Genomic DNA, 12,492 nt, shown 5'->3' with positions numbered 1-12,492 from the left:
TCTCCCCCCCCCCCCCCCCCCCCCCCCAATTAAAATAGTAAGCTAAAGGGAATGTTCAGGTTTTTTGAAGTGGAGTTACCTGTAGTAGACAGCACTTAGCACTCTGACTTTGCAGAAGCAGCAGTGAGTGTTGGGGACAATATAAGGCAACAAATTGCTTGGGGAATGAGACCACAAAATAACACCAGTTGAAAATACATATACATATTTAAATAATATTTTCAGTGCTTCACCTGGTGGGAATCCTAAACATAGAAGTGCATCTGTTCCTGCTGCACACATTGTTACTGTGTTTCTGGTTAGTGCCAAAATAAATTACTAATTTTAACATTCTAATTCTAAAGCAATCTAGGATTGCTTTAATCTATTCCACAATAACAAAACTATATGCATCCCTGTCTGCAATTATTCGGGCTTGCAGTATAAAGAAAAAAAAGTCTACTGTTATAAAAACTGGTTAAAATATAAATAGTTGATAAAAGGTTTAAAAATCATATGCTTTGGTACAAATGTATTTCATTTACAGTTAAGAGTCCAATAATTAAAAGGGTTTCATGATTTAGAGTTATTTTCTGTGCACAATAAATATGTTGGGGTGTAACCTAAGCTTATTTACCCATCTAATGTCAGTTATCTCAATATTGTATTGTCATTGGTTGTTGTGCTGACGAGCCAGTCAATGTCATTCTTTTCTGCTATGGGGGCGGGACGAGTGGTAAGTTTGTGTGAATCTGTGGGAGCGGACACAGAAGCTAAGTCCGAAGAGAGAGATGTCGTAAGGCAAACGTGGTGTGGATTTTGCATCTAAGTGTATCATTGAGGTCGACTACCCGTGGTCCTGATATTACTTATTTGTGATCTGCAAGAGGTAAATGAGACTGTGTGCCTTGACATTTGTACTGTAACTATTCGTTATAGTGGTAAAATGGCGTGATATGTGATGCTAACTAGCGGCTTGCTAATTAGCGCAGCTTACCGCATTATGTGGTGTGATGCCATGCTGTATGTTTAGCTCTGTGATTTTCAGTCAAAGCATGCTAATGCTAAATCGTTATGTGATAGCATTTGGTATTGTAGCTCAAGTGTTTTAATATGTTTAGAAGCCGATGGACGCTCTGAAAGGAGAGGGAGAGAGAGGTTTCTGCCCGGATGGACCCTGCTGTTTTCTTACCCCTGACTGTCTACACTACTGGTGAACTAACTGCCCGTTTCTGATTGCCCCACTAACAAACTCATTGTAGTGTTGATGCATGTGTGTTCTAAGGTGCAACTAGAAAAATTTGCATTTCCTGCGAAAATGCTGTGTGGATGCCTTTACGCTGAGGATGTCTGCTGAAAAAAGCTGAAAAAGTTGAAAAAAAAAACAAAAAAAATATTGCCCGAGTGGGATTCGAACCTGGCCCTTCTGGTACTCAAGGGAGGTTCTCATCTCACTGCGCCACAGTCATTCTCTCAAAGAAGAGGTGGAGAGACTGACAATTGTGCTGAAATGAGCAGAAGAGGCTTAGAATTGTGCTGATAAGAGGTGGAAAGGCTGAAAATGTTTCAGAAGAGGTGAATAAGCAGAATTTGGGCAGAAAAGAGGTGAAAACTCTGAATATTTTGCTGAAAAGAGTTCAATCAGTAAAATTTCTTCTGAAAAGAGTTCAATCAGCAGAATTTTGCTGAAAAATGTTTTTTTCTGAAAACAGCAGAAAAAACTGAAAATTTTGCTGAAAAGAGTTGAATGAGCAGAATTCTGCTGAAAAGAGTTCAATGAGCAGAATTCTGCTTTGAATCATCTTTAGATTCATCTTGTGTGGGTCTGCTATCATGTGTCCCATCCTCTTCAGATGCTGCCACCATCTGTTTTCAGAGAAGACAACAATATGTTTGGTCATTTTTGATGGATTGATTGTGGAAGCACTGAAACTGAGGATGAATTTCACATCTCTTTGTGGCACAGGACACCCAGTTTTGTTTTTCATGGCTACCTTAGGAATCCTTTTACGTTCTTGTTCTTCCTCCTCTTCTGAATAGCCTTCAGATTCATCCTGTGTGGGTTTCCAGTCATCTGTCCCATCATCTTCAGATGAGCTCACAGACTGTTATTAGAACAGAAAAATATATATTTTACTCATTTTTCATGGATGTGTGGAAACAAAACACTTACATCTTTAACTGCAGGAGAAGAAACTCTGCTGGATTTTTCCTGCCCACCTTAGGAACCCATTCCCTCGCTTCATCCTCCTCCTCCTCTTCTGGATTGTCTTCTTGTGTGAGTTTCCCCACATCTGTCCTATCATTTTTGTAAAAGACCACCATCTGATTTTAGAAAAGTAAAAGTAAAAAGGTAAAAGATTAGTAATCAGTGAAAACACTAAAAACAAGCACAAGAACATACATTACATACTTTTCTCTTGCGCAACTGGTATGTCACTTTTTGTAGATGCTCCACCCCCTTTTTCAAATCCTGTTTAGTTTCTCTTATTGTGGCTCCGGCACTACAGGCAACCTCACCCTGACCTGGGCTCACCATCTGTTTATGGTACAAATTAAATATGTTTTGTTCATGATGGAGTAAATGATTATATATGAAAGAAGTGCAACCAATCAAAACTCTTACCAAGGGAATCAGGGCACACATACCTTGTTACTGCTACACTGGAAGAGCGTTCTGTCTAAAAGCTCCTCTGTTCCTGATGACTGCTGCTCTTCCTTGTCAGATCCTTCACTGTCCTCGTCCTGCACAGATCCTCTGTCCTCTCTCCTTTTCCTTTTATTTGCTGCATATGTTGCAATTGCATTGGTGGTCAGTGCTCGGCTCTGGAGTGTGTCCTCTGCAGGGTCCTCAGCTGTGCAAAGCAATATTACTAAATATGAATAAATGTAAGTGTATAGATAAATATATGACTTCACTTTAGCTTATTTAAATAACCTTGATAAAATCTTTTGGCTGTGATGGCATCATGGCACATAAATGTTGCCACTCTGTCGTAAGATTTACGTCCCAACTGTCGCTTGGCCTGAAAGAATAATGTTTTAAAAAGAAACCACATGAATAAAACCCATGACACTTTAACCTACTTCATTGTGTGTCAAAAAATAAAAATGAAAAGTTTTCTCACATAAGTGCTACAGGAGGAACGTAGCATGTTGAAGGTGGGGGCAATCCCCAGATTCATCATCTCCCAGGCTGCCTTGAAAAATACCGGTAGTCTATGAAGAACACCTCCACTAGAACTGTGGAAAAAAGTCGGTGCCTCCGAACCGCCTTCAACATACTCTCTGATATGATTGTAACGCTGCAACCAGGTATACTCATTCTTGTACAGGGGGACAGCTGCTTGCCCATGATATCTTTGAGTTTTGTGCTGTTTAACCTAATACATGAAAAGACATGTTTATTCAGCTGAATAAAAAAATGTCTATGTATACTTAGATTTATATCGTTTTAGTACATACACGGATGATGCGGGCACCCTGCTTAGCTTTTTCTGCCATTTCAACCTCCTCAGTAGTCATGTTGATGATCACTCCCTTTCGGTGACCAGTTATGGCAATAATATATCCGCCCAACAGTCCAAAAAACAATTTCAATATTGTTCTGCTCTGGGGTTGCTTCTCGAGGTCATCTGTAAAAACACAAAGAGAACACTACATGTATTAATATGCTATGCTAACACATACACTGCATTTACATGTCCAGTCCCTTGTGCAGATTATAGAGGGATTTTACAAGCACCATGTCTCAAGGACCATGCAAGCACCACAAAGTATCAAACAAATTTTCCAGACCAACCATACAAAAAACCCAGTTTCCAATTACAAAACCCTGTAATGTGTCTTAAGATAGAAGATAGAAAGAGATAAAAGTCTCACGCCCCGTGCCGCCTCTACATATAGATAACAAATGCAAATGTGTTTGAGTAGTAGAAATGGCTGTTATAATGGCTGAGTGTGTGTGTGTGTGTGTGTGTGTGTGTGTGTGTGTGTGTGTGCGTCCAAAATATAACTCTAAATATTGAATGTAAATCTGTTCCAGATACCATAACTTGTAACTTGTTTTACTGAGGGTTAGTTATGCTCAGTTTCTGGCATGTTGAAAATAAATGAAACAAAGGAAAGAAAATGTGTAAGTTAACCAGTGTAATGAATCTGAGAATACAGGGAGTGCAGAATTATTAGGCAAGTTGTATTTTTGAGGAATAATTTTATTATTGAACAACAAACATGTTCTCAATGAACCCAAAAAACTCATTCATATCAAAGCTGAATGTTTTTGGAAGTAGTTTTTAGTTTGTTTTTAGTTTTAGCTATTTTAGGGGGATATCTGTGTGTGCAGGTGACTATTACTGTGCATAATTATTAGGCAACTTAACAAAAAACAAATATATACCCATTTCAATTATTTATTTTTACCAGTGACACCAATATAACATCTCCACATTCACAAATATACATTTCTGACATTCAAAAACAAAACAAAAACAAATCAGCGACCAACATAGCCACCTTTCTTTGCAAGGACACTCAAAAGCCTGCCATCCATGGATTCTGTCAGTGTTTTGATCTGTTCACCATCAACATTGCGTGCAGCAGCAACCACAGCCTCCCAGACACTGTTCAGAGAGGTGTACTGTTTTCCCTCCTTGTAAATCTCACATTTGATGATGGACCACAGGTTCTCAATGGGGTTCAGATCAGGTGAACAAGGTGGCCATGTCATTAGTTTTTCTTCTTTTATACCCTTTCTTGCCAGCCACGCTGTGGAGTACTTGGACGCGTGTGATGGAGCATTGTCCTGCATGAAAATCATGTTTTTCTTGAAGGATGCAGACTTCTTCCTGTACCACTGCTTGAAGAAGGTGTCTTCCAGAAACTGGCAGTAGGACTGGGAGTTGAGCTTGACTCCATCCTCAACCCGAAAAGGCCCCACAAGCTCATCTTTGATGATACCAGCCCAAACCAGTACTCCACCTCCACCTTGCTGGCGTCTGAGTCGGACTGGAGCTCTCTGCCCTTTACCAATCTAGCCACGGGCCCATCCATCTGGCCCATCAAGACTCACTCTCATTTCATCAGTCCATAAAACCTTAGAAAAACCAGTCTTGAGATATTTCTTGGCCCAGCCTTGACGTTTCAGCTTGTGTGTCTTGTTCAGTGGTGGTCGTCTTTCAGCCTTTCTTACCTTGGCCATGTCTCTGAGTACTGCACACCTTGCGCTTTTGGGCACTCCAGTGATGTTGCAGCTCTGAAATATGGCCAAACTGGTGGCAAGTGGCATCTTGGCAGCTGCACGCTTGACTTTTCTCAGTTCATGGGCAGTTATTTTGTGCCTTGGTTTTTCCACACGCTTCTTGCAACCCTGTTGACTATTTTGAATGAAACGCTTGATTGTTCGATGATCACGCTTCAGAAGCTTTGCAATTTTGAGACTGCTGCATCCCTCTGCAAGATATCTCACTATTCTTGACTTTTCTGAGCCTGTCAAGTCCTTCTTTTGATCCATTTTGCCAAAGGAAAGGACGTTGCCTAATAATTATGTACACCTGATATAGGGTGTTGATGTCATTAGACCACACCCCTTCTCATTACAGAGATGCACATCACCTAATATGCTTAATTGGTAGTAGGCTTTCGAGCCTATACAGCTTGGAGTAAGACAACATGCATGAAGAGGATGATGTAGACAAAATACTCATTTGCCTAATGATTCTGCACTCCCTGTAGAATAACAGTGATTCTAATAACAGGCCTCACAGAGTGTCTGACCTTGGTGTGTGTGTTTCTGTGTGTTGTGTATAATGTGACACAGTGGAGCTAATAATCTCAAAGAATATCTGACAAACAAAATGTATGTTTTCATTAAATCATAAAATAACTAGAGAAATAAATGGTAATTAACTGAGTTTTAAAGCATTCGAATTGGAAAGGGATTAAGTTACAATGGATGTTCTTGTGAAAATGTCCTAAAGACAAATCTAACTGAAGTAGAATCACATAAACTGAATGAAACATGAAGTGATTGAATATGAATTCTCTATGTTAAGAATAACAATGAAAATGTAATGAAGCATTCACAATTTTAAGAGCTACACATTGATAGATAAGGTGTGGGAAGATATGACGTCCAGTAGGAGAAGGGGGGAGGGTGAACAGGTGAGGTGAAGAAGAGATTTTGTGTTTTTCTTTTTTGTCTTCTGCAAGATGAGCAGCCCAAAAGATTGGATCGAAGAGGTTCACAGTTGAAAACCTGTCCAACCTGTGAATTCATTCCTTTTTGTCTGCTCATTGTTGCTGTGTTAGGCGGTTAATTTAGAAGGATTTTGATTTACATCCTTCCTCCAACCTCTCCTCACCAAAGAAAAGAACACACTTAGCATTAGCTTAGAGCATCTTAGTTAGATAAGTAGAGTTTAAGTAATCTGATTATTGTTTTGTGATTATTTTATTTTCCTTATTCTTATTTAATTAAATTTCCTGCAATTAAAGTTTAAATTGTGGACACCTTTTATGAAACAATAAAAGTAAAAGTCTTATTCTTTGTAAGTGCAAATACCTCTTACACTTTATTCTAGCCATAATAATGAAAATTATCTTTACAATCATCCCAGAAATAACAAGATCAAAATGTACAGGGCTCCATCTTAAGGCAGAGCTGCACATATTTCACTGCAATGGTGATGTGTTTTAGCTCTGGCTTCATGTGCATTACATTGACCAAGCTGCACATTATTCTTAAATTTAAACTGGACATTAGACAGAAAAGACATAAGCTCAGTTTCAGTGTGTGGGTCACTGTGATGTAAAGATCTGTAGGGGCTTTGTCTTAACCCAGATCTGAAGTCTGTATAATCCCTCTTAAGTAAAATGAACATTCAGTGTCATTGTGATCATTGCAGTGATCCATACCCAGTGCGGCAGCAATCTTCTGGGGAGCCTCATCAATGAACAAAGCATGTTTTTCTGCTTTGACAAGTCTTTCTAAAAAAAAATGTAAGCACAATACCTTAGACACTTTATTATTAACATCATGTCATTAAAGTAGGTAGAGGTATAGATGTGTATTATATACGTACTAGACTTAGATCTCCGCACATTCAGCTGGTGCACGACTACTTCACGGCCTACTTCCGATAACCATCTTGTGATTGCCTGGACATCATGTCTCTCTGACAACATTTGCACCATTGGGACGTGAGAGTTGTCCCTTCCTGTTAACACACCTTGATACAGGAAGATATTTCCAGACAAACCATTAGGCCTGAGAAGCTTTTTTACAACTGAGCCAGTCGCATCAAAGGCAACTATGGGGTGCTTTTCAATCTTGTACATCAGCATTTGAGTTTGACTCCAGTAGTGACAGAAGAACTTGTCTAATCCAATGTCCCAAATGCTTCCATTGTGAGGGGAACTGTATTTTAATGAGTGGAGAGACAGTATTGGGTTTTTATGAGCAACTTCTAGTTGATTTTGTTCATGTTTGGCTTTGCGCAGAGTTGTCAAATTTGGTAGATGGCTTGGCTCTGGATCACCAAAGTCCATCAGCTTTTCTGTCTCTGATGCTCTCCACACATGGGGCTGCAGTCTGCCTTCACAAAGTTCTTTTTTTACTTGTGCCCTCAGACTTCTGGACACGGCTCTCCTAGAAAAGCCAGTGTGCATGGATTCATCTGTGTTTGCCATTACACACTTCAGCACCATTGGGCAGTGATTTTCAGGTTCCTTTTCACATGTAATGTACAGCTGGCCACTACACTCTTTGCAAAAGCCTCTGATTTAATAAAACAAGATACAGTTCTGGGGTACACCTTGGCTCGTTTAAAAGTAATGGTGCATGTACTTGTAACCTCTTTCCAGATTCCCTGGTTTACAACATGAGTCCATGTACCTGGTTTCAAAATTGTGTATTCCCTTTTCTTGAAAGTATTCTTTTTGTATGTGACTTTATGTGGAATCATATGTATCCACTGTTCAAATGGGAGCTCCACATTGAAAGTCTTGCAGTCTTTGTTTTGAAAAGGAGAGCTGCTTTGTTCAAAATCATTATCATTGTCACTACTGTCTGTGTCAGTCAGTCTCTCTTCATCACTGTAATCCAGAGCAGCCCATACATTGTGTCTGTTTAATTTAACAAAAGTGTAAAGAGCTTTTGGTGTCATCTTTTCACCAAGTTGTTTGCATAGATTTTGCCATATGTCATCACTTGGAGTTGAAACTTTTCCATTTTTTATGACTGCTTCTTTAGAAGCACGAAGGACTTCAAATACTGCAATTTTGTCCACCACTGATTTCTTTGGCATCTGTCAAGCAAAAATTAAAAATGTGATATATTACTGCTATAATTTGATTATAACTTTAATTCTACATCTTTAAGTGGACATAAAATTACTTACTTTTATACACTGTTTTGACATAGTGAATTGAAGTGTTGATGATTGCTGTTGGTCATGGAATCTAGCTTAAAAATGCAAATAAGATAGCTAGCACATGTTTTCTTCAACTCTTGTTTTTTTTCTCTCAGAAGAAGAATGTGTATGATAGCACCCCCTGGTGATCACAAACCAAACACAGGTCGCTATGTTTGGTTTTTTTGGCAGAGTTGTACCAGTTTATCCTTAACAAGATCTAGTTCAAAATTCATTTGATCGGTATAAAAATGAATGTAGTCAATGTTCATAGCTCATCATCAAAATACTTGTAGATAAATCCGTGCACTGTTGAGATAAATCTGTGTCTGTGTCAATCCCACACATGTTTAATAGCCCACTCATTTAATAGCCTTTTGTGACCATGGCTACAGAAGTTTGACTCTTGCAAAAAATATAAATCGGCCCTTTCAGGTAACATTGACAGTTACCTAAGATTTACAGTTCTTCAGGCTGTTTGGAGCCTTTGAGTTCAGATTTGCTGAATCACTGAAGTGCACTCCTGTCCTGTGTATGTTAATTTTATACAACTTGCTCATGACAGCCCACATACAAATGACAGCACTTTTGTTAATATTACCATTTGACTTAAAAGCTACAGTTCACATATTATTAGGTTAATGTTTTAACAACCATTAGCATTTTAGCATAAACCCTGCTGGTAGCACACTAGATGGAGTAAGGTAATGTTAAGAAACATGGTAGTCAGTGATCCACAACCAGCTTATTGGCTCAAAACACCTTATCTAATTATAAACTGATACGCACCTACTGGCATGCCCCTTTAAATTTCTTCATAAATGTTATTTAATGTTATTATTACGGCAGCACGGTGGTTAGCACTGTTGCTGCACAGCAAGAAGGTCCTGAGTTCAATTCCACCATCACGCCAGGGTCTTTCTGTGTGGAGTTTGCAGGTTCTCCCCGTGTTTGCGTGGGTTCTCTCCAAAGACATGCAGCTTGTGGTGATAGGTTAATTGGTTAATCCGAATTGCCCATAGGTGTGAATGTGAGTGCGAATGGTTGTCTGTCCCTGTGTGTTGGCCCTGTGACAGACTGGCAACCTGTCCAGGATGTACCCCGCCTCTTTATCTTTAAAATAATAGCGCCACAAACAAAATTTTTTGCAGCACAAACCAGCACAAACATAGCACAAACCTGTGACATCAACTTTTGTTTGATTTGGGTGATGTGGGGGGCTGGTTGACCTTTTGACGTTTGCATTTTCATTAATATCTTTAAAACAGAGGCAGCACAAACGACAATTTTAGCAGCACAAACCAGCACAAACGTAGCACAAACTTTTGACGCCAGTTTTTTTTTGATTCCATTAATGTGGGGGGCTGGTTGACCTCTGATGACCGCTAGAAATTTTTCTTGAATATCTTTAAAATGAAAACGGCAAAAAATAAACTTTTGCAGCATGCACAAACGTAGCACAAACGTTTGATACCACTTTTGTTGGATTTGAAGAAGGTGGGGGGGCCAACTTCACTCACATGCCGATCATGCAATAACCCAGCCCTCTGTGGTAGATCTCACTGACAATGAACATAATCGGGCCGCTGATGATCTGTTGGTGGAAAACATAAATTAAGAACCATCAAACCACTTTGTAAATAATGATGGAGCTTCCATAAGTGGATATTTGGAACTGAATGACACATTACCATGGGATGGTCTGCCAAATGTAGGTGAAAGTGAAGATTCTGTTGCAGTTGTTATTATTAGTGGGGATAACAGGGTGGATATTAGTGTGGTTGAACTAAACCCTGAAACACTGTTTACAGAAAAAGAGTCTGATCCACCTCATCACACATTGTCTCTCTCACCGGGGCTGACAGGAGAGGCCAATATTCCTGACCAAGCACCCCCTGAACCACGATCTTGTCCTGTAATACTGACTGTTAGAAGAGGTCATTGTCTTACTGATTTGATCAGTGCCATTCATCCGGCATGACTTTCAGTGTGAAGAATGGCAGGCTATAGCTAGAATGTTTGTTGTAGGGTGGAAACAAGCTGGTTACTTCCCAGTGAAGCTTGCAATACCCTTTCTGGAGGAGATACAGCTCGACAACCAGTAGTTTAAAAGATTCCTTTCTTTTGTATGTCTCACAAGAAGAGCGATCTGTTCTCCTGAAGGCTTTGGATGACTTCAATTCAGTGGATACAGATGAATTGCTGGAAGTACTTGATGCACATGAGTGCAAGCAGGTCCCTACCAAGGACACACTGCTCCCTGTTTTGGCACAGACAGGACAAAAAGTACTTATTGAGGCCCCAATGTTTGTAATCAAGTGCTGGCGTCCCATTGTGGGTTCTGTAGCTGGTTTACTCCCACCAGAAGGACTGCATCATTTCATTGAAGAAAAAAAACCAACTGTAAAAACAGTGAAGGAGCTTCTAGACTTTCCAGAGGAGATGACAGCTGCCCAGTCAACAGTTTCTCGTTACCTGAAAAGGTACATTGGAGAAATTGATTTCAATTATCTTCAGCTTTTCCTGCAGTTCTGTACAGGATCCAATCTGTTGGATAAAGCCATACTAATTGAGTTAATAGAAACTACAGATTTCCTCCACAGACCACAATCCCACACATGTGGATGTGTACTAAAGCTGCCACTTGGTTATCACAGCTATCCAGACTTTTGCAGTGAATTTTACAGCATTCTCGCAAGCTCTATGTGGGTGATGGATGTGGTGTAGGTCAGTGTTTTCCAACCTTGGTCCTCAAGGCACTCTGCCCTACACGTTTTAGGTTTTCCACCCTAACAGTTCATAAAAACACGGGTGTAGTTAACAGTAACATGAAGGAATGAATGTGAATGTTCAATAGACTGGGTGGTTAAGTTCTCTTAACAGTGCAGCCTTTTTTTTCCCCATCTGGTCAGTAAGTGCTTCCTTAGTCTCCCCCCCCCCCCCCCCCCCCCCCAATTAAAATAGTAAGCTAAAGGGAATGTTCAGGTTTTTTGAAGTGGAGTTACCTGTAGTAGACAGCACTTAGCACTCTGACTTTGCAGAAGCAGCAGTGAGTGTTGGGGACAATATAAGGCAACAAATTGCTTGGGGAATGAGACCACAAAATAACACCAGTTGAAAATACATATACATATTTAAATAATATTTTCAGTGCTTCACCTGGTGGGAATCCTAAACATAGAAGTGCATCTGTTCCTGCTGCACACATTGTTACTGTGTTTCTGGTTAGTGCCAAAATAAATTACTAATTTTAACATTCTAATTCTAAAGCAATCTAGGATTGCTTTAATCTATTCCACAATAACAAAACTATATGCATCCCTGTCTGCAATTATTCGGGCTTGCAGTATAAAGAAAAAAAAGTCTACTGTTATAAAAACTGGTTAAAATATAAATAGTTGATAAAAGGTTTAAAAATCATATGCTTTGGTACAAATGTATTTCATTTACAGTTAAGAGTCCAATAATTAAAAGGGTTTCATGATTTAGAGTTATTTTCTGTGCACAATAAATATGTTGGGGTGTAACCTAAGCTTATTTACCCATCTAATGTCAGTTATCTCAATATTGTATTGTCATTGGTTGTTGTGCTGACGAGCCAGTCAATGTCATTCTTTTCTGCTATGGGGGCGGGACGAGTGGTAAGTTTGTGTGAATCTGTGGGAGCGGACACAGAAGCTAAGTCCGAAGAGAGAGATGTCGTAAGGCAGGGGTGCTCACACTTTTTCCTCATGTGAGCTACTTATAAAATGACCAAGTCAAAATGATCTACCCACTACAAAAATCCAAAACATATACTTATTTATAAATATATTGAGGATTCTTTATATCTACATACATGCATAACCGCAATATCCAATATTTCACAACACAATTAACTATGTAAATTTTTTGTCATTACCTGAGTTTACTCTGATGACTTGCACTGAATTGAATCAGCCAGGGATGCATAGTCCGGACAGTAGCTGCTGACGGCCAGGTTTAAGAGAAAAAACCGAGAGCTAAAAATTGGAGTTAACTCGCTGACTAGCTTGTCAGTTTTACTACACTTCGCGCCGCTGTTTGCGCATGCGCAGCGACCTAAGCGTCAGAAAAAATCTGC

The 12,492-nt window shown here is 39.6% G+C and overlaps 2 protein-coding genes across 3 annotated transcripts in view; one reads left to right on the top strand and one right to left on the bottom strand.

Annotated features, from left to right (window-relative positions):
* Nucleotides 1-12,492, top strand: part of LOC308411799 (uncharacterized protein) — a gene marked incomplete at its 3' end in the record, with an annotated part of 120,081 nt that overhangs the window by 11,321 nt on the left and 96,268 nt on the right. The window contains exon 2 of the mRNA XM_080905825.1: nt 1,101-1,192. The remainder of the gene's footprint in view (nt 1-1,100; nt 1,193-12,492) is intronic.
* LOC308411501 (uncharacterized protein) lies at nt 6-11,317 on the bottom strand. 2 transcript variants are annotated; one of them, XM_080905416.1, is made up of 10 exons: nt 7,062-11,317; nt 6,895-6,966; nt 3,445-3,614; nt 3,108-3,362; nt 2,918-3,005; nt 2,629-2,834; nt 2,393-2,518; nt 2,200-2,304; nt 1,974-2,084; nt 6-1,845 (listed from the first exon to the last, which is right to left on the bottom strand). In XM_080905416.1, exons 1-10 carry the CDS (start codon nt 7,684-7,686, stop codon nt 1,753-1,755), a joined length of 1,851 nt encoding a protein of 616 aa, XP_080761542.1. In that variant the 5' UTR covers nt 7,687-11,317; the 3' UTR covers nt 6-1,752. The 2 variants fall into 2 exon arrangements, with proteins under 2 accessions (XP_080761542.1, XP_080761541.1); XM_080905415.1 differs by having other exon boundaries at nt 6-2,084.

Source organism: Rhamphochromis sp. 'chilingali', assembly GCF_963969265.1.
Source record: "Rhamphochromis sp. 'chilingali' genome assembly, chromosome: 15".
NCBI lineage: Eukaryota > Metazoa > Chordata > Actinopteri > Cichliformes > Cichlidae > Rhamphochromis > Rhamphochromis sp. 'chilingali'.
This window is presented reverse-complemented; position numbering and strand designations above follow the sequence as displayed.